The sequence below is a fragment of the Haemaphysalis longicornis genome, unplaced genomic scaffold (assembly GCF_048455015.1).
Source record: "Haemaphysalis longicornis isolate Haplotype H1 unplaced genomic scaffold, Haemaphysalis longicornis Haplotype H1 scaffold_5, whole genome shotgun sequence".
NCBI lineage: Eukaryota > Metazoa > Arthropoda > Arachnida > Ixodida > Ixodidae > Haemaphysalis > Haemaphysalis longicornis.
Window position 1 is genome coordinate 4,812,960 of NW_027526385.1, and position 21,220 is coordinate 4,834,179.

At 46.3% G+C, this 21,220-nt stretch overlaps 1 protein-coding gene across 1 annotated transcript; it reads right to left on the reverse strand.

The window, feature by feature from the left end:
- Positions 1–1,006: 1,006 nt before the first annotated feature.
- LOC144138977 (uncharacterized) lies at positions 1,007–9,318 on the reverse strand. Its single transcript, XM_077671481.1, has 3 exons — positions 9,296–9,318; positions 5,081–5,136; positions 1,007–1,540 (listed from the first exon to the last, which is right to left on the reverse strand). Exons 1-3 carry the CDS (start codon positions 9,316–9,318, stop codon positions 1,074–1,076), a joined length of 546 nt encoding a protein of 181 aa, XP_077527607.1. The 3' UTR covers positions 1,007–1,073.
- Between the last annotated feature and the right edge of the window lie 11,902 nt (positions 9,319–21,220).

Below are 21,220 nucleotides of genomic sequence, written 5' to 3' on the forward strand. Positions count from 1 at the left end.
TTTTCCAGGAATGCTTCTTATCTAGACATTTATCATGAATTCTATGTCGATAACACTATTTCGCGTTCATTGAATATTTTTCTCATAACATTATACATAGCATGCACCTACATAGAACCTACATAGCATGCACCTATGCATGGAATACATAGCATGCACCTGATATTTAGGCTTCGGCTCTCTCACGCCTTTCGTCACGACAGGTTGATGGACTGTATGCGTTGGAAACCGCACCGTGTTTGCCGAGTAAGGACAGACTCAGCCCGTGCACCAGCTTGGCTACATAAAATCAAAATTGTTTCATCCCATTTGTGCTCCTCGTGCAGTGTGACTGGTGACATTGACCACTTCATTATGAACTGCTCCAAAACCAACCCTGATCGGACGAAATTTTTCGTGATCTCCAGAAGTTGGGAGTGCCCCATGCTACATCGGAGGATATTATTTTTTAGGGACCACTGGATTGTGCGAAGAGAGCTAGGTGCCTCATCTCCTACTCGGATTCTTGCAGTCACCAGGACTAAGTGAGGTGCGTTGACATTGTGTGTCTTTTATTTTAGGACTAAGCGAGGTGTGATGACTTTGAGAGTCTCTGATAATGTATTGGGGACGATTAGGCGCAGCGATTGCCGGCAGCTATGCAAGGCTAAGTCCGCCTCATTCGGCAATGCTTACTACTACTACTATTACTACTAACTGATATGTCTACGTGCTGATGATGTTGTAAATAAATCTGTTAAACAGGTCGAAATCTCCTGCGCTACCTCTTAGGCATAACTAGTTAAGACAAAAAAAAACTACGTGTGGTTCAATAAAAAGAATAAGAGCCCACCTACTTGGCATCACCGCGAACACCAAGATGTTGAACGACGGCTTTCGCTGGGGGTCCGATAAGTTAAGCATTGTTATTCGGAGCCTGATACAGCAAATACCGCAGGAGCCCTGGACCGAGGGTTTCTCCCGCTCTTCTGCGTTACCTTTAATAAAGTACCACCAGCACCACGCTGGTTTTTATTCAACCAACGAAACCATTCACACCCTGCAACATTTCGTACGCACCCACCACCGTGGGCTTATCTAAACCCGAAGGCCCCTCCAAATCCGTAACCTTTTAGGCCGCCGCTGAAACCTCCGTATCCTCCTCCATTGAAGAAACCACTGTAATCACCTCCTGGACCGTTGCCGTAACCGCCGCCTGGTCCGTAGCCGAAACCTCCTCCTGGTCCGTATCCGGAACCTCCTCCTGGTCCATACCCAAAACCCGCTCCTGGTCCGTACCCCAAACCCCCTCCTAATCCATAGCCAAAACCTCCTCCTGGTCCGTATCCCAATCCTCCTGCAGGGTTGTAGCCGTAACCACCGCCTGGTCCATAGCCGAAACCTCCTCCTGGTCCGTAGCCGAAACTTCCTCCTGGTCCGTAGCCGAAACCTCCTCCTGGCCCGTAGCCGATACCTCCCAGTCCTTGTCCATAGCCGAAGCCTCCTCCTTGTCCGTAGCCGTAACCTCCGAGTCCTGGCCCGTAGCCAAAACCTCCACCGCCTGTGAAACCGCCAAAATTACACGGAACTATTAGCACGCCTTGAGTACATAGCAGTTTCATGATTGCCATTCTAGAATGCATATTATATTCACACATTTGTTCCCACAGAAACCTGACTCAGACAACCAATGAGAACCCAACAGAAAGATTGCCTGGAGTTCAAATTATGAATGGATGGATGTGCCTATTTAAAAAATATACTGCGGCAACACTTGGTAGGGCGGTCACCACTAACGTACCGCAGTTTCGTACCTACATCACTTGCCATGCTATTGCTCAGAATTATTAACAGCAGAGCTGTTTAGGCCGACACACATCCCCCAACCGTGGAAGGAAAACCAAAGCCTCAAGAAAAAAAATGGTTAAGGGGGTCTCGGGAATCGAACTCGGTACCTCTACGGGATCTCTCTTTTGGCCACCCCAAAGACTGGAGGGACACGGGTTAGCTTTAGGGGGGAACAATAGCTTGTGCCGCCAATTGGAAACGAGAAATTGGGCCCATCTCCCCGCGAGGGGGACTCGAGTAAATGCGTCGCATAGGGGGTGGGTGTATTGCGTTAACATTTAGTGTTTGGGGAGTTGGTGGTAGTGAATGCGTTGTAGCAGCTTCTTGACGTAGTTTGAATGAGTCAAGGATATAAGGCGCGTTCGTAGCCTCCCATTCTGTGTCGGCTTTGTAACGAAGTGGGTAGAGCACCATGTACATTGCGTTCCGCCCTCAGGGTCGAGGGATCGAAACCAGGGGCCGGATAGTATTTTTTTTATATAGTGTAGGGGGAGGGGTGCGGACTACGACTACGGACGTCAACGCGGGTGACATCGTGAGTTACTGAAATGCTCCGCATTTAAAAACGCATCCTGTGGACTCGACCACGGGTTCTAGTGGTGCTAACGCGGTCCACTTTGGGAGAAATGTGAAAGCCTGCGGACGAAGCGATTCGGCCCTTCCAGTCACGGATAACTATCGCGGGAAAACCCAGAAATAAACATGAGGTGATCACATATGGAGCGGAAACTTGGCATCTTGTGGAACAACTTGAAAGCAAATTTATGTCGGCTCATCGGGCCATGAAACCGAAAATTATGGCAGTAACACTTACAGACAGGAAACTAGCTTCCTAGATCAGATAACAAACTACAGTAGAGGCTCTCATAGTCCAAATTAAGAAAAAGAAACGGATTTGGACACTTGGACCGCCAGTGGACACTTGTACGGCCGATGGTGGACTGCCAGGGTAACGGAGTAGATACCGAAAGATGGGTACAGAAAAGGGGGGAGGCCATTAGCTCTATCGAGGGACGAAATAAGGACATTCGGAGGCAAAGGCTGAGCTCGGGCAGCTCAGGAAGCAGGGGCTCGAAGTCACTGGGTGATGCCTTCATTCTGCAGTGGACTGAAATAGGATGATGATTATGATGTCAGCAGTACGCCGTGCATAAAACGTTTAAAAGGATGTAATTCACTGTGGTTTATTTAACATGTAAAACGTAACATTGGATGTCAGCAGTACGCCATTCATAAAATGTTTAAAAGGATGTAATTCACTGTGGTTTATTTAAAATGGAAAACGTAACATTGGATTTCTCGTGACTTTCAAGCACTACTAAAAAATTCCCTCGCACTTTCCCGAGGGGGAGAGTGTGTAAGTGCGAATGCACGGTTGTTGATTGCGCGATTACGGTGGATATCGTGATCTTAATGAGTAGTCGAGAGATTACACACACGCACACAACTACAAAGAAAGATATTTCACTCGGTATTGCTGGTACCGTTGCCCGGTCCGCCATCATCGTTATCGAGATGCAGGACCAGCGACCGCTCTCGACGACGGCGCGCGCTCGACTAATACCCTCCCGCGCCACGCGGCCGCTACACGAGCGCCCTCACGCGTCGGAATGCGTAGCGCCCGCTACGCGAGCGAGAGCTCTCCCGCCCGAAGTGGAGAGGAGGCGCCCAACACCCGCAGTCACTGAGCGGAGAGAGGAGGAGGAGAGTAGCGCCCGCCGTTACGGCGAGGGCTACACGAGCGCCCTCACGCGTCGGAATGCAGAGCGCCCGCTACGCGAGCGAGAGCTCTCCCGCCCGAAGTGGAGAGGAGGCGCCCAACACCCGCAGTCACTGAGCGGAGAGAGGAGGAGGAGAGTAGCGCGCGCCCATCTCCCCCCGTTGCTAGGGAAGACGAGGAGCGCGCGCACCCGCAGCTGTTGCTATGCGGACGACGGCGGCGGACGATTCAGGTTCGCTTAAGAAGTGCATTCGCACTTAAAACACAAAATACTGATCGAGTACGTAATATCACGCCTGGAGTCAGATAATGTTAGTGGCTCTTGTTGTTTAGGAGCTGAAAAAGCTTGCATTCAGGCAATGTAAACCATGATTTAAGGGTGTCACAGAAATAAAGCCGCCCCACAAGCCAATTAAAAAGGGGACAGGGTGGACGCCGAGAGACGGGTCTATAAAAAGAGGAAGGCTAATTAATCGATGGAAGGACCACCACCATGTCCCAGACCAACATCTTCGTTCCACGCGAGCTTTCGTGGGTGCGTGGCCAGGTTCTGGGCTGCTCATCTGAGAGTTTCGTCTTTTGATCTGTGGTTTTGCTTTTATCTCCCCTCTGTCTTTGTTCCTCTTCACGCAGTGATTCCAGGAGTGATGAATGTCAACTCTACCGGCCGGGGCACATCGCCCTGGTCGACGTACCTTCCTATCCAGGAACCCCCGTTGGACGAGTGTACAAGCGGCCGTGTGACGAGAATCCATGTGGCACTGGGGCCTTCTAACGATGGTTTCATCCGCCGGAACAAGCGACCTCCATCAAAAATGACTTGAAGGTGGTCACCGCCCATTTAATAAAGACCACGGCGGTAAGTCCATTCGGCTGGGGAGGAATCTTGTGGCGGTCTACTGATAAAGAATGGGCCGTGGACCTGCTTGCCTGCTCGACGTGTGCGGCGGTTCCGGTACGCGCATTTATCCCCCCGCCTCTAGCTTGCACTAAAGGATTGATACGCAGTGTTAGCACTGCCCTGACTCCTCCGGAGGTGCTCCAGAAATTTGTAAAGGATGGAGCCATCTTAGCTTACCGATGTAATCGTCTTACATGCGACGAGAGTTCCCACTGAATCGGTGATTACCACCTTCGTGGGCCGGTCATGCCCTTCAGAGAAATTAAAGTGTATCCACTTTTGTTCCGGGTCGAGCCCCTAAAACCTCGACCGTTGCAGTGTCGCAAGTTCTGGCGCTACGGACACAGTCATGGGGGCTGCAAGTCAGTGTCTCGATGCTGTTCTTGTGGAAAAGAGCACGCGGATACTTGGAAGCCGCGCAATAAACCAACCAGTTGCTAGTCAGCGCCGTGTGTCGTCGTTTCTTGTCCTGTCTATTTTGAGCTGTTTTGAATTTCAGTTAGTATGCACCAATTAGCCCAAACCACCCTTCTAACGCATTCGTACAAGCTCAATTTAACGCATGAATACCGGTAGCAGTAGTCGTACGTGTTCGACTAAAACTATTTTATACTTAATTATTCGGGCCCTACCTAAAAATGGTGCCTGCCTGGCAGTTCTTCGGTGTATGTTCCCCAAGTGGCCATCCCTGCAAAAAAGAGGAAATTTGGGATTAGGACTTCAGCCTTTGAGTCAGCAAAATCAGACAAGAGCAACAAAACAAATTTCTGTCGTCCAAAAATATCGTATGAGTTTCTTCGATAAATGCAAGGTCACTCAAAGATGCACAATTCCTGTATCCCGGGTGTTGCGCGCCCGTTGTTATCAAACGACGTGGTGGTTTTGCGCCCAGAGCCTTCTCAATCTGAACAGGAAGAAAATCAAGCGCACGCTGCAAGTCAGGTTGGATGTATTAGTTCGTAATTATTACTACAAATTCTTGTCTAGAAATAGCCATTCCACTCAGGGAAGCTGGATGATCTGCGAAGCTGAGCAATTTGAACAACAGTTTGCGCTAGTTCACCTATTGTCTTGATCGAAGATCAGAGCGACTAAAAGTATGCACACACAAGAGCTTTCTTGGCGGCACTGGTGGCGTTTTGTCGAAAACGCATTTCCGTATAAAAAATGCTTCTCCGTATAACACTGTTGGTCGACCGATAAGTTCTGATGAGATCTCTGGACACACGTCGCGGACGCGAAACTGGGCCAGCGTTGTGTCAAAACGGCTACTTCAAAACAGATAAGAGAATACACGCATTGATCACGAAGGAGGAGTACAATAGCATACCCTTATCTCATGAACCACGTATCGAAATATATTTAGATCTTTCGTAGACGCGTTTAATTAGAGTGCGAAAAATCGTCGCATGGGTACGTTCTTCGTTTCTGATTTGGCTATTTGAATGTTTGACGATCGATTGGGTGCACTCTCAGCGAAGGTTGGACCCGCTTTTAGTTTTCGGGCTTCTCTCTAGTATTCTTAAGACAGAATAGTAAATTTTAACACGGAAGTGTTTGATTCCACGATGCAGCAAGATTTCACTGATGTCATATCCGTTACGGAAATGACGCCATTACAACGAAGCACGCGGCCTGTAAAGGGTGCACCCATGCACACAGGGTCTTCTTGCGGGGACACAAGCTTTCGTACTAAAGAGTACGTTATACTTAGGGTTGTTCGCTTTCGAGTTTTAAATTTTAACACGAAAGTATTTTATGCAGGGATACACCAAGATTTCACTGACGTCATGCCCGTCACGGAAATGACGTCAGTAAACCTTTGCCGAAGCGACCCGCCAGCAGGACTTCAATCACCAAGTACACCCACAAGACAGCCGCCGAACCGCAAATCATGCTCAGCTGCAGATTTCGCTGTACATTTCACTTTCGTGTTTTACCTATTCCTATGACAGAGGAATCAACCACAGTTTTTGTCTTGCTTTTCTGCTTCTATACATTCGTGCCGGCGACTACCGCCGCCGAAGCTAGGGAGGTGGAAGAAACTAGACACGCCTACGTTCCGACGTTCCCGCGACGCTCTTTCGCATTCCATATCTCGTAGGGACAAATTTCACGTGGCTCCCGCAACGGACATGTTTGAACCTAGATCCACGTGCTTGCATTCTTACGCTTGGTTTAGGGTTATTCGGCCACCCGGCTTCGCTGTGCAATTATCCCATTTCTGAGTAGCATTTTTGTAAAGCAGAGTTAAATCCCATAGTCATCGGTTGTTCTTTTAATACAGAGAGGCTCTCTATATGGCTCGTACTCTGCAGATCATCTCCGGAAACAGACCGAGCGTAGACCAACAATTTTGAGCGCACGAAGAAAAAATCACAAATGAATAAAAAAACGAGGCCAGGGGCTCCATCTATTGATTTAAACCGGTGTATAATATTGCCTCTAAAATATTGGCACGTGTTTTATAGTTCATACCACAAGCTAGCTGCAGCACTGTGGAGGCTACATTGTTGTCCCCCTCAGGGCGCCTAACTCACCGCGAAGGAAGCCACAAAAGGCGCCGGGGCCTTGCGGTGCCACTTGCCGAGAGGGAGAAGGGAATGTCCTTTCAGGACCCCCTTCACGGCGAGTTAGGCGCCCTGAGTGGGCGCACTGTTGACAACAATGTAGCCTCCACAGTGCTTCAGCTAGCTTGTGGTATGAACTATAGTAATGTGCCGGGTTTGAGGTGACGCCAACCTTAAAGGAGCAATGAAGACAAAACACAAGTTTGGTTCATTCATTCAAAAGATTGCCTAGTTGGAATCATACTGACACAACTTTGAACATAAACTTCGCTCAAATAAGCTGTATAATTAGGAAAAAAGGAAAGGCCATGCGACCCACTCGCTCATTTACCGCAACAGAACCTATAATGTCATGCCAGCCAGCTCTGCGATTGGCGGAGGCCGGCAAAAGCAAACACAAATTACGCAGAGCTTATACGCTTGCTAAACGAGCTATTTGCCCCTAAATTTAGGCCGCATTCTTTTTAAAACAGTGAGAATGGTGGGACCTCCAGGGGAAGTTGCGAAATCACACGTAAACATAGAAGTATCGATGCGTACTGCTGTTGGTACTGCGCGACCTATATTTGGTTTAGCTGCACAGGACTGCGGGGCTTTCGGGTAGTTTTAGACGACACTGGCCGATTGACGCAAGCAATGGTGTCTTATGCGACCATATTTGTCGAGCGAGCGCTCTGTGTCACGATCGATTATTTCCTCACTGAACAAAAACAAGCCAGGTACAAATACGGTCAAAAACAAAGCAGAGGCAGAAAACGGCTTGCCACAGTATTGTGGCGCCATCTTGATTCAGTAAGAGTAAACAAGGCTTTTCCAGCGGCTGCAGAGCGGTCAGTTCCAGTGATGTCATTGCGGACCACAAAACACACGATTTAACGGGAAAATCAAACTTTTAACGTAAATTGGCTAATTTCTCAGTTAATCAAACATCGTTTGCATCCGGGCAAGCACTGGGGACCAGAGCTCTTCGATGTAGGCAGTTGCGAAACTCCGCCTCAAAAAACGGCCCGCACCTGGACGCGCCCTGCTTTGGATCGTGCGTACCGGGGCGCCACTGCGGCCGTCGAATGCCACTTTCCAAAAAACAAACTAGCTATTCAAACTGACAATTTAACGTTAAATTTTGTTTTAAAGTGCATATTTTTTTTATTTTTGTGCTTTTATAAATCATTCATTGCTATCTTTACTCCGGTTTTTAGGTGGCGATTGTTTCTCCGTCCGCGCATCTGGCTCGACCAATTGGCGCTTGTGCGAGCAATCCTGCACAACATAGGTCCTAACTGAAGTACCAAATTTGGAGTTATCGTTTGACCTACAGCCCATTGTATGCCAAAACTAATCTAGTAGCCGATCAAGCAGCTCTAAATGATCAGTTTCAGCCTGCAATAAAGCCGTCGAAGCGACTTATTTATTTTTTGCCGCCAGAAGACCGAAGAGGACGCGCAGCAAACGACAGTGCGTAAGCGATGGTTGACCCCATAATCGCATTTCTCTTTACTACTTTTGCTCCGTATGTATATAAAACACTTGCATAGTTCAACACATCGGGCTCCTCTGGCATAACAAATTTACGTAAGCACTCAAATACCATTTTTCGCCAAGGTCATCGAGCGGCGAAGCAAGTTGTATAGTTTATTTTCTCACCAAAAGATGGCGCCACTGTTAAACAAGATCCAAAGCAGTGGACCAATCGTACGACCAGTTTTTGATACATGGAGCCTATGGGAAGTTTCGCAACTCCTATATCAAGTAACTCTGCTGGGGACACTATAAAACACGAAATCTTTCGAATAAAACAAACTTGCATTTTGTCGTCATGGCTCTTTTGAGGGGTCGGTGTAAGCTTGGGCTTCGCGAGCTGGCTTCCCCACATTGTTAGCTGCGCAGTTACGCATGGCCATCTACGGAGGCCGTATGTGAACTGCTCTGCGTTAGGCGCCTCTGCACCGCCCCCGCCTCTTTCCCGAGTCGTCCGTAGTACTTGCCACGCGCGGTGTCTCTCTGCCCCCCGACATTGTGCCATGCCGTGTGCTCTTCGGCGGCCACCTGTGCGGCACACTGGACACGTCATTGCCCATACCCACCGATTGTGTGTGTTCTTTGTGACGTACAGATCAAACCACGCTCCTTCAAAGACCCGTTATAGCTAAACCACAAGAAGCATAACCCAACAGGAGCTCCAGCTGTGCTGGACTTCCCTCTTCACCGGATCGAAAGGTTTTTTATTTTGTTTTGCTTGGAACATGTTTTTAGATGCAACGCATCTCTCTAACTCACCTTGTCCCGCGTTGTCGCGGCATAGTCCGCATCCCTCCCCCATTCTCCTCGCCGCGGCAGCTGCGCGCTCCGCCGCTCTCACCGCAGCGCCATCTGTGCGTCAGCGCGGTCAGCGCGCAGCTTTCACTCGGCTGCGCTCGCTCCCGTCGCCGTGCCAGCTGTGCGTTAGCGCGCAGCTTTCGCTCGGTTAAAAATTTACACCATCTTCCCGCGGGGGGAACCATGGGGTAGATGTGACGCATCGGGGTGAACATGCTGCGTAAATAGGATACACAACAACAGCAATCCACACTCTGACATCGCTAATATAACGGAAACGCAACGGCAACCCCCGATGCGTCGCATCTACCCCATGGTTCCCCTCGCGGGAAGATGGTGTAAATTTTTTATCGTGTGTATTATCCATCACCGTACCTTTGTGTAATATAAATAAAATTTGTAGTGTTGTCTCTGTTTCGTGTAGTTTTGTTTCTGTTCGTCCAGTTGCAGCTGTTGGTTTTGTACGTTGTAGGGGTTTTGTCTTTTTATGTCGGTTTTCGTTACCCTTGTTGAATATTTTTTCGACATTGCGGTTATTTTATCCCTGCTAGGTGGGTTGGGTCTCAATTTTACGGCGAAGCAGTACACCTCCAACCAGCCAAGGACATGTTCGCGTCCTAGTCAGCCGAAAACTTCCGGGCTACTATTGGGCACACAAAGAAACTTCCCAGGCTAGTACTGGCTTCTGGCTACACCCAGGCTACACAAACAAACTACTGGCACCGCCAGGGGTCGAACCTGGACCCAAAGAGAGACGAAGCGTGAGCCCGTCGCCCGACTAAGCTACGCCCACACGTGGAGGCGGGGAGACAGACGGTGGTTTGGATTCAGCGTCTGGGGGAGGCAAGGGCGCTTTTTAGAGGCGACACATGAAACAAGAGTGAGGGGTAGGCATTGAGATACATGGCGCCATAGCCGTGCGTCGCGCCCTCCTCCTGAACCTTCTAAAGACGTTCCTCTTCATTTTATTTGTGCCGACACTTCTGCGTTCGGGACACCGCCCCGGGCGAATCCCAGGTAACGTCTGGCAGAGCCTCTGATGGCACTCTATGTACAGCCACGTGTGTCAATTCACGTGAAGCCGCATGGGTAATTGTGGGTGTCGTTTACAGCTTCGCAATCCAACCACCTTCACTGCGTGGGTCGGAGCCAATGTTTTTTTTTTCTTCAGATGTGTTTGTTTTGTCACCGTTAGGTTGGTTTTAACTGTCCCGTAGCTGGCTCACACAATGCTGGCTGTCGTAAACGCAGGTGCGTGATTTTTTTACATTCTTTTCTATCAGGTTTGTTCTGCCTGCTGTAGGTTGGCTTTGCATGTTTTTTTTTTTTTTTTTTTTCATTTATGGTGCGTGTTATCTACTTTAGGTATGTTTCTGCTTTCAAACGCTCTCCAATCACGCGCGTGTCTCTACGAGATATGAATTGCGAATATGCACCCCGGCAGAAATTACACAAGCGAGACGTATACCCACCGCAACAGCAGACCGAAGGTAAAAGAAACTATGCAAGCAAGATCTTTTAACGACTGAAATACATTGTGGGAATGTAGACATGGTCTCAACCCTGCAAGTCTTTGAGAAACCGTTTCGGTTGAATCTAGTGTTGACCAAGTTAAAGCAAGCAAACAAGCACGGAAAGAAACTCACATACACGAAGGCTCAAGCTTCAGACATGCGGAGCCTCGGGAGTTATTAACTTATGCGCATAAAAATACACGGAACCTCAGCCATAAATTGTCTTGCTCCAAAAAAAAATTGTGAATCGGGAAATGCAACAAATTACAGTGGAGGCGTATTTCCAAGCAGAGTTCGACACCAAAGCACCACAGCGGATGGTCATACCTCTGGACAGCTATTTCTCAACTATGTGTTTGGGAATTCGCAGTTTCCCTATGTGCATGTTTCTGTCTTACCACTTAAGCACATAAGAAGAAACAATCGTTTAGTAGAGTAGATGCTTCCTCTTCGTATCTGTGGCTGGAAGTAATTGACAAATTGAAGCAACCTATCAATGTTGAAATAAGCGCCGTTTATTAATCAAAGGTGGGGCCTGTGACGTTGGCCAGAGATTTTACTCTGGACGTTTCTTCTAGAATCTGAAGGGGACATAAGAAAAGCCGAAGTCATCACGCCTCAAGAAAGGCGGACCTTTATGTTTAAATGTCGCTCTTCTGTGAATTGCAGAAAGTCGTACCTTGTTTAGTATTTCAGCCTGCTCAAATAAGTGTCCTTCTACAGGTCTGCAAAAGTATAACATCCGTTTTTCCAGACCTTTTCAATAGAAAATGATTTTCTTATTCATTATCTTCTCACTAAACGCCCCCTCGTTTTTATTTTTGTGGCTTGGTAGAGCAATGCCTAATAACCGCCACTCATATCGGATTGAATAATTAAATTCTTCGCTGAGTCCTTCTTTTAAGCTGAGAGCTCAGCAGCTTTGAATAATTTGGAATCAAAAACCCAGAATACTTGCCCTGTGAGGCAATTGAAGCGGTCATGTACTTATGGCGACTTGGGCCTAATTTCGTGTCACAATTACTTATTATTCCGGCGGAACGGTTGCTGTTGGGACCGTTACGGTTTTTGTAGTTGTTCCTTCTTCGATTTTTTCTCGTACTAGAAGCTAGTAAATTTTCTCTACAAGCGAGAATCTGAAAATTGACTAAGCACGAAAAGCATTACTTTGGTTCAACGGACCCATTTTTAAAATTCTCTTGGAGTGCCTTAAAATTGTGTCTGCACACAGCAATGCTCCCATAGCAATTTTATACAAAAACCGCGCTCTTTCCAACCCCAAGCATTCCGATTGTACCGTATTTTGTCCTGTTCTGCTTTTAACTGCTGCACTAAATGTACGCATAAGCTTACATGTATGCGACCGAAAGTATAACTCGTAGATTCCTCTGGGTGCATGCGTGCAGTTCAAATCATTTACGCAATACACTACTTGTTCATACATATTTAGGCATTACAGCTGTTTTCAAAAGACGCAATTTTAGCGTCACTTCGTTAGGCCACATCCCGTGCAGGAGACATTTTGAAGCAGTTCAATACACTCCAAAATGCATTTTATATTCATGAGAATAAAATTCATTATATACATAACAGTACAAAAGTATTCCACAATATTATTAAGCTTAAACCTTGCTGTTTTGCGACACGAATGTGATTTAAAGATGATCTTTCGATCACTCGATCACTTCGCTTTCTTTACTTTCGTTCAATCTGCCAACGTAGAAAAAGGTTTCTGCTGCCATAAAATACCCCTGTAGTAAAAATAGTAAACGAGAAAGTGGATTGGTGGAGAGTAAGTATACTTGCCCGCTGTCTTGTTGGCTTTTCACTGGACCTGAAGAAACAAAACGAGTTAAAAACGTAAGTTCTCCGCGTCTCTGTAATCGATTCCAGGTAGATATGTCCTAGACCGCTCATCGCGCTCCGTACTGCAGAAATCCCGGGGCGGCATTCTAATCCGAAAACACTTATTAGTATGTTTATCAACGATCCGGCGTTCATGGCACGCAAAACGGCCATTAAGTGGAAGACAACATGACCGACTGACGAAGGAATAAAAGAAGGTCAATGAAGGCTTGTAATGGTACCACATTATGGGGGAAGCCCACAAAGCAAAGTAAACATTGATTTGAAGAGAGATTTCAGTAGGCTTTGCTTGGGGTGGGATTCGAACCAGGTTCCTCCAGAATGCTATACAAGCACAGAATACCTGGACCACCACGGATTTATTGTTTTCTCGGGCAAGAAGGAGAAACTAGAGAATGGGTTGGGCCCTTAGACGTAGAAACGGATATTACACGCATTTACTCCGCTAGTACAATGGAGAAGTTTCAGCATGGTAATTACAAAAGTAGCAATTAAGGGAGTAAAGAAATACCTTTTGGGTAATAGCGTATTATCGTCTTAGTCGTGGTAACTAAAAAATCACAATAACGTCGCAAAGGTAGCAGGATGTCGACAATGATAGTCCATATGCTACTACTGTACGTGCGTCCTTGTAGGCCCCACGTCATTGCCCCGAATAGGATGAACGCACTGCCTTTCATGCCACTCTTGTTCTACAGATATCATTGGTGAGGTCTCCAAGACCAGGAGGCTTCAATAGTTGCCCGGGCGGCCGGGCTTGCCGCGAAAATGGCAGCCGCCATTGTCGACTAACCGTGCTGTCTGTCAACTTATTCACACTAAAAAACAGCGCAGGGGCGAGGACTGAAGAAGTGACGAACTAGAGCGTTGACGAACAACTGAAGTACGATTTATTACACGACAATAAATATACGGAAAACCAGTGGCTTCAAGCATAAGCCCGTTCAAGGATAAGATATCACTCCAAGTATGCAATGGAAGCTTACATCAAGGATAAAACAATCACACTTGAGGTGCGAAGTTTGCTATGTGGTACAAGTGAGGTTCAGCTGGCTAGATCTGCCACCTCTGTTTCCAAAAGGGAAATCGATGGCGTGCTCGCACATTGCTCCCCACGAATGCCAATCAGTGAGGCCTCCAATATTTTCCGGGAGCGAGCGTCTCGATAGCGTTTCAAAACAAGGTTTTTCGTTCAACTTTGGGTGGCAGTCACTTTTTTCGAATTGCTTGCAATGTAGTGCAAGATTGCTGCCCGTTCCAGTACGCATGGCGTAAGCATGTTCACTAAGGTGATCATTCAGGCATTTCCCAGTCTGGCCTACGTAAACTCGTCCGCATGAAAGTGGGATTTCGTACACCGCATTGTCCGCACGATTCACAAACTGGGTTTTATGCTTTTTCGCACATACGGCTCTTGGGTTGTCGTTGCAGTTTACCTTGGCGTAACCTAACTTAATGCTACGCAAACACTCTACAGTGTATTCGGCCAACAAATGATCACCATCTATATAGCTGTGCGCCCCTTTCGCCAGCTTGTCAAAAGAAGGCTCTTCACAGCCTTTGCGGGAGGCTTTCACCGACGCCTTCAAGTGTAGCCACTTTCTTTCCACACCTCGTAAGGACCGACAACTCGAGTTTCTCTCCGAGTTCAGAACGGGCATTAGGCCCATCAGCATCACCGCTAACATTCCCGCGGACCCTCTCAGCCGCATCTACGCGGTCGTGTCAGAACCGTCAGCCACTTGACTTCCGACGCTCGCTCGACTTCAAGCCGAAAACGTAGAGCTGGCCACTTTTGGGAAGCTTGTAGTGTGCGAGCTGTACCCTTCGGTACCTCGTCCTCCTTCTGTCCCTGCGGATGTGAGAAGGCCAATTTTTTCCGCGCTGCACAACATGACCCAGGCCGACGTAAGTGCCACTGAGCGCATTGTGTCTTCACACTCTGTTTGGCCATGCAGGAACCCCAACATCAGGGAGTGGATATGTACCTGCGCTCCTGATCAGTGTGCAAGGACACCTGCTATACAGTTCCCATTGCTCAACGGTTCCCGAACGTTTTGTGGTGGTCCATATCGACTTACTTAAACCACTGTCCACTTGTCAAGGTTTCCGTTGCGTGTTAACGTGTGTCCTCAAGCACACCCGATCGCCCGAAACGACGACGATTCCCGACATCACGGTTATCACAGTGGCAGCGGCATTCGTCTCCCCTTGGCTTCACGGTTCGGCTGTTGTAATACCATCATCACCGAGGGCTCCAGTTAGAGTCATCCCTGCTCACCCAGATTTTTCCCCTGTTTGGGGCGATTCGCCTACACACGGTTTCCTATCACCCCCCACACCAATTTTTTGGTGGAACATTTCCGTCCGCACATCAAGGCAGCTTTCGCTGCTCACAAAACACAATTGAAGTGGGTGCTACGCATTCCGCTGACCCGTCTTGCTATTCGATGTCCCCTGAAAACCAACGTGTCCTGTTCGAGAAGGGACACGTCAGTCATTTCTTCGATTTGCCAGGGCAGGCGTTACCGCAGAGTAACCATGTGAAAGACTACGCATGCTCTTTCAGCAACTTCCTCCTAAGCCCACATGACTTCCGCAGCCTATAGACATTCCCAGCATGTGGGACCTTCAAACATACGTTTCGGCCACCTGCGTTTGCGTGCGCAACGACACTGTTCACCGGGCCGTCCAGTATCACTACGACGGCCCATCTCTTGACTAGTGCGGAACTCCTCCACCTGCCTTGTGGACATGGACAGCTGCGGTTACAGCATGTCTCTTGAGAATCTGAAGCCTGCTAACACGGCTAATGCACATCTGTACCCTTCTCAGAAACCTTAAACTTCACGCGCACCTCAATCTTCGTATTCGCGCGCTGACTCCCAACACCTTCATTGGCGAGTGCCGTGCGACAGGACCGCCACGCATAATTGATTGCCGTGGATACTCCCACGTATCCCACGTGAGGCACAACCTGTACATAGACGTCTTCCTTTTCTCTTTTTTTCCTCTCTCTAAGGCACCCCGCGCTAGCAGCGGGGCATCCTCGTTTTCCTCGGTGGCTCGCCTCAGAGGGGGCGATCCACGAGCAGAGAATAAATCAGTCACCCCTTGCTGCAAGACGTCTGGGGTTGTCTCTGTCGTCTGCCTAGCGCTCTACAACTCTATTCAAATAGGTTCGCCAGGGTATGGTGTGTATAACAAATTCTTAGAAAACGCATTTTACAGGGACTTCAAATTTACAGATACGTGCTCTAAGACCACTGCTATGTTTTTGTGGCCTGTTTTTTATGTGCATTTAGATTGTTTAAACTTACAGGACTGTTGCAACTGACGTCTTAAAATGCGATTTTGCACGTGTCTTGTAAAACTTCGTTTAGAAAGTAATAAGTAAGTGCCTGATCTTGTGTCAGCCGCAAAATTAAGTTTAAATTCCCACGGGCTTTTTCTTCAGCTTGAGATAGAGAGCATAAATCTTTTTTATTCGCCGAACAGAAGCTGATGTTATGGTCCTCGTCCCGCGAAAGGCATCCCTAGTCCGGGATTATTTGGTTTCGACTGGCTGTCCTGGCTCCGGCCACCAGGTTGAGCTGAGTATCCGGGTCTGGACTGCCCAGCCAAACCCTCCGATGTGTTGTTGTAAAGAATCTACACAGACATTCTCGCCAATAGCAGGCAAACTCGCTGCAGGCTCCCCCCCACTCCACTGGTGCCTCGCTCTGGAGGAAGCTGCTACTTCGCGGGGCTCCAGACGAATACCTACCTCAATCCCACCCACCTCCACCTCACCTTCCCCAATCAACAGCCTTCGCTGTGTGCCCACTTTCCCCAGCCTGGAACCTTATACCATTATCGTATGTTCGTGTCAACGAATTACAGACTTCGGCTTGAAGATTAGTGTTTCTGCTGCGCTTTTGCAGACCGCCGAATGAAAAATGCCATCATGCAATCTCTTCAGCTCAAACGAAGATAAATGAATGAAAACTACTTCCCATTCATGACGTCAGACATTTTTGTTAAGCAGCGCCGAATGAAAAATGCCATCATGCAATCTCTTCAGCTCAAACGAAGATAAATGAATGAAAACTACTTCCCATTCATGACGTCAGACATTTTTGTTAAGCAGGTTCTTAATGCTACAATGAATCCTCGGACGTCCATTCAACTGGATTCGAAGTATTTGTGGCTTTCTTTCCAGTTTGTTTATTTTTTTATTTACAGATACTGCAAGTCAAAACTTTGACCCAAGCGGGAGGGGCTATACAAAACATAGGAATACACCAGCGCAAAAGAGAACATACGCAATAAATATATTAGATGCTATATTTTCTGGTATCCTGCATCTTACAGATGGTACTTCATGGTATTTCATAGTACCCTGCAGATGGTACTTCATAGTACCCTGCATCTCATACACATACATTACAAGAGCAACATGACAGAACACAATCACTTGAAAAAGATGACACTGCAACGCTTCTGCAAAATCTTTTGCTTTTAAAACATCAAGAGGTAAAGAGTTCTAGTCTGTAACAGTCCTGGGGAAATAGCCATTTTTGAAGGCATCTGTTCGGGCGAAGATAGGTGTCAGTAAGAATTCGTGACTGCGCCTTGTAGCCCTATTTACACATGGTTTATCCCAGCCAGGGATAGGTATTTTTATTTTGCCTGACAAGCAATCATACAGAAATATCAGCTTACTGTCCCGTCTGTGATCATATAACGTTTGAATGTTATTTTGTTTCATCAGAAGAAATGGTGAGTCATGTCTACTATATTTCCTGTAAATAAATCGTATGGCTTTTCCCTGCACCTTGTCTAAGTGAGATGTGTCTTTTTTATTAAACGGACCCCAAACCACTGAAGCATATTCTAATTTCGCTCGAACACATACATTGTACGCCATTAGTTTAGTGTTTTCTGGAGCATTTTTGAGCTTCCACCTTAGGTGCCAGAGCTTACGAAGAGACGATATACATATATCGAATACATATATATCGGATACATATATATCGGATACACGCTCTGACCAACCGAGTTTAGAAGATAGGGTAACCCCAAGGTACTTGTATTTTAGAACTTCTACGATGCCATTGTTTCGAAGAGTGTAATACAATGTACTTGGATGCATCTTTCGTGTTACGCGCAGGAGTACTGCTTTTTCATTGTTTTGCAACATGTAACATCGATCACACCCATCATTATTTGCCAAAATATTATTTTGTAGTACTTTGTGATCTTCCTTGGAATATATTTCTTTAAAGACTACAAAATCTTCACCAAAAAATTTGATTGAAACATCACTCACAACTTCTGCTAAATCATTGACGTAAATCAGAAAAAGGAGGGTACTTAACACGCCACCTTGGGGCACCCCCAGGTTACAGAAATCATATCAGAGGCAGAATTGTTAATTTCCACTAACTTTTTCTGTTTTTGAGGTATGAATTCACCCAACGAACAATACCGAGAGGTAACCCTAATTGATTTAATTTATGCAAAATTTCCCGTGAGGTAATTTATCAAAAGCGTTGCACAGGTACAGAAAAAGCATATCCACCTGTGCTGACCGATCCAGAATTTTGGAAACCTCATGTACTTTTAAAACCAACTGGCTGGTCGTAGACATGCCCCTCCGGAACCCATGCTGGCAGTGTTACAACAAATTTCTTTCCAATAAAAATGTTTCAGTATAATTCGCGACAACATGCTCTAACATTTTACAACACCTGCTTGCAATACAAACTCGGCGGGAGTTGCTGCAATCTAATCTGTATCATTTTTTGAATACCGGGACTACCCGTGTCATACGCCAGTAATCAGGTATGCCACCCGTTCGTTGTGATAAAACAAACAAATGTGTCAAAAATGCCGCAATTTGTTCGCATATTATCGCAAAAAGACACTTGGAATGGCATCCGGTCCTGTAGACTTTTTTACATCCAGTTTGAGCAACATTTCAACAACTCCCTCATAAGTTACCTGTGGACCCTCAAATGAGCCAGAGCAGCACTCTGAAAATTCACTCAGATCCCTATTAGAGAAGACCGTAAAAAATTTTCTTTTATTTAGGAATACTGCAATCCCTACTAGGGATTTTCGCAGAGTGGGTTACATGAATTACATGAATGCTCAATATGCAAACAAACAAATTTTCAAAGCAGGCAGATAAAAACACACAGAAACAAAAGTACGCACAAAGCAACTCAAAATATACAAACAATTCCAACGTTTGTGGGGACCGAGATTAATTGGCATGTTAGTTTAAACACTGTGGTTGAGGCTAGAAGAAAACATTGTTAAGGATGGCTGTAAGACTTCGGTGTTGGTTAGTTTGTTCCAGTCGTTTATAGTTCGTGGAAAGAATGAATATTTAAAGCAGTTGTTGCGGGTTGCATAAGGTGTTATTGTGTAGAATACGCATTTAATTCTGTAAAAATTTGTTTGGGATCGGCGATAATTTTTTTCATTTACCTTTATCTTTCTAATTTCGTGCTTCCGCACTCAGATACTTCTAAAACTTTTAGGGGTCCCTTTTAATAAATTTTGCAAGTGTGGTACTGAAATACTGGTTTCTAGAGTGCCTCACTTTACACAGTAAACTATTTTTTAATTCAATGTACTCTGAAGATCCTGTTTACTTTTTCTTTCGGAGGCACTTGATTTTTTGCCTTAAGTGCATTATTCCTCTGCTAATCCAGGGATTCTGACGATACTTTTGTCGTATTTTACAAGGCACAAAATTTTCAATACAGAATTCTGCAGCAGCATGAAACTGTCGCCACAATAGCTCAGGGGCATTGTCGATTTGTTCTAGATGCGTGTCTAAACAGTCTATTAGAGCAATGTCGTTTGCCCTCGAAAAATCTTTAAGGCCTGCGTCACAACTTTCGGTTTAAGACTGCACTTTCTCCAAGAAAAGGAAATTATTTATGGTCGGATATAGCTTAATATAAATGAACAACTCCCCACTAAACATTTCGGAAACTAGCCACAGGTCTAGGATTTAGTTTCCTCAAGTGTCGCCTTTTACAATTTGTTGAAGTTTAAGGGTAAACATTATGTCTAGTAACGAATCAGAAGATAAATCGCATTTCCTACGCTCCCAGTCAATAGCAGGTAGGTTGAAATCACAAGTAGCTATGCAATTATTACTCTTTAATTTTATCATTCCGTCATGTAATTTAAGCAAAAAAGAATCGTCAGCGTTCGGTGAGCAATAGACTGCATATAGAATAAACGTGGGCCCCGAGAATGAAACCCTTAAATTTAAACTTTCGTGGTTATTGATTTGATCCCCGACTGCCATATCACTGCCATTCTTTACTGCAACTGCTACTTCGCCCCCTCGAGATTATTATTTTAGCGCGGGAATGCGCAGTTAGGCTTAACTATAGACAGGCAGCATCACCAATACGCTATTGATTTGCAATGCTAACTATGCAAGTGAGTTTAAGTCATGGGACAGGACAACAAAATGATACCAAATCATACAGTTTATAACTTACTGAACACAACCAGGAGCGTGAGGCCAGAAAGCACTGCGGATTTCATTCTGTTGGAGGAAATCTCCTGTGATCTCCCTCTGTAAAATGTTGGATCAGAGACCCTTATAAGCTAACGGGCAGATACCCGGCTCCTTATAGCCGAGGCGTGACTGCGCATCTTCAAGCTGAAAAGCACTCTGACCAAAAAACCAAAAAACGAAAAAACCAAAAAACCAAAAACCAAAAACCAAAAAAACCAAAAAACCAAGTGCAAAAGTACTTTTTCTTTACGCCACGCGCCAGTTCAGTGAGAAGGGCAGTTTTAAAAAGCTCCTCCCGTGTTCCGAGAAGAAGGCCGAGAGGATTTCTCTGAAAGCCCCGTAGGAGAGGGCCACTTGAGACGTGGTCCCAGCTGCTGTGCCCTATTTACAGCTTCTGAGGTCGTACCATGGCGTAAAGCCGACGCTGCAGGGTGCCAGCCGGCTTGATAATGAGAAAGCATCACCCACGCGTTAGCTCACTTAGCGAAATACATGGCCTCCCCAAATAGGCGGAACAAAATAGCGTGGATTGGAGCTTCGGCAACGGCGTGGCGGAAAGATATCTGCAAACGTCTACCCAGCGGAGGGTTGAAAATGTCTTACGGGAGATGAAAAAAGGTCCAAGGGCCCTTATATTTGGGTATGAAGGGGTGATAGCATTTCATATTTTGCATGTATATTAAACTGGGTGTGCCAGGGTTCTTCCAACTGTATTTTGTGGCACGGAGGCTAAGGCGAGTGCCAGAGAAACCGAGAAATATTTTTGTGTTGAAATCCAAGAAAAAGGTATCATGGCAACTGTATTTTTTGGCAGGGAGGCTGAGTCGAGTGACAGAGAAACCGGGCAAAATTTTTGTGTTGAAGGCCAAGAAAGGGGTCTCATGGTCTTCTCATATTGATTGACTGTTTGATTGATTCATTCATCATTCATTCATTCATTAACGAGTACCTTACAGGCTCATTGTGTAGAGCTTT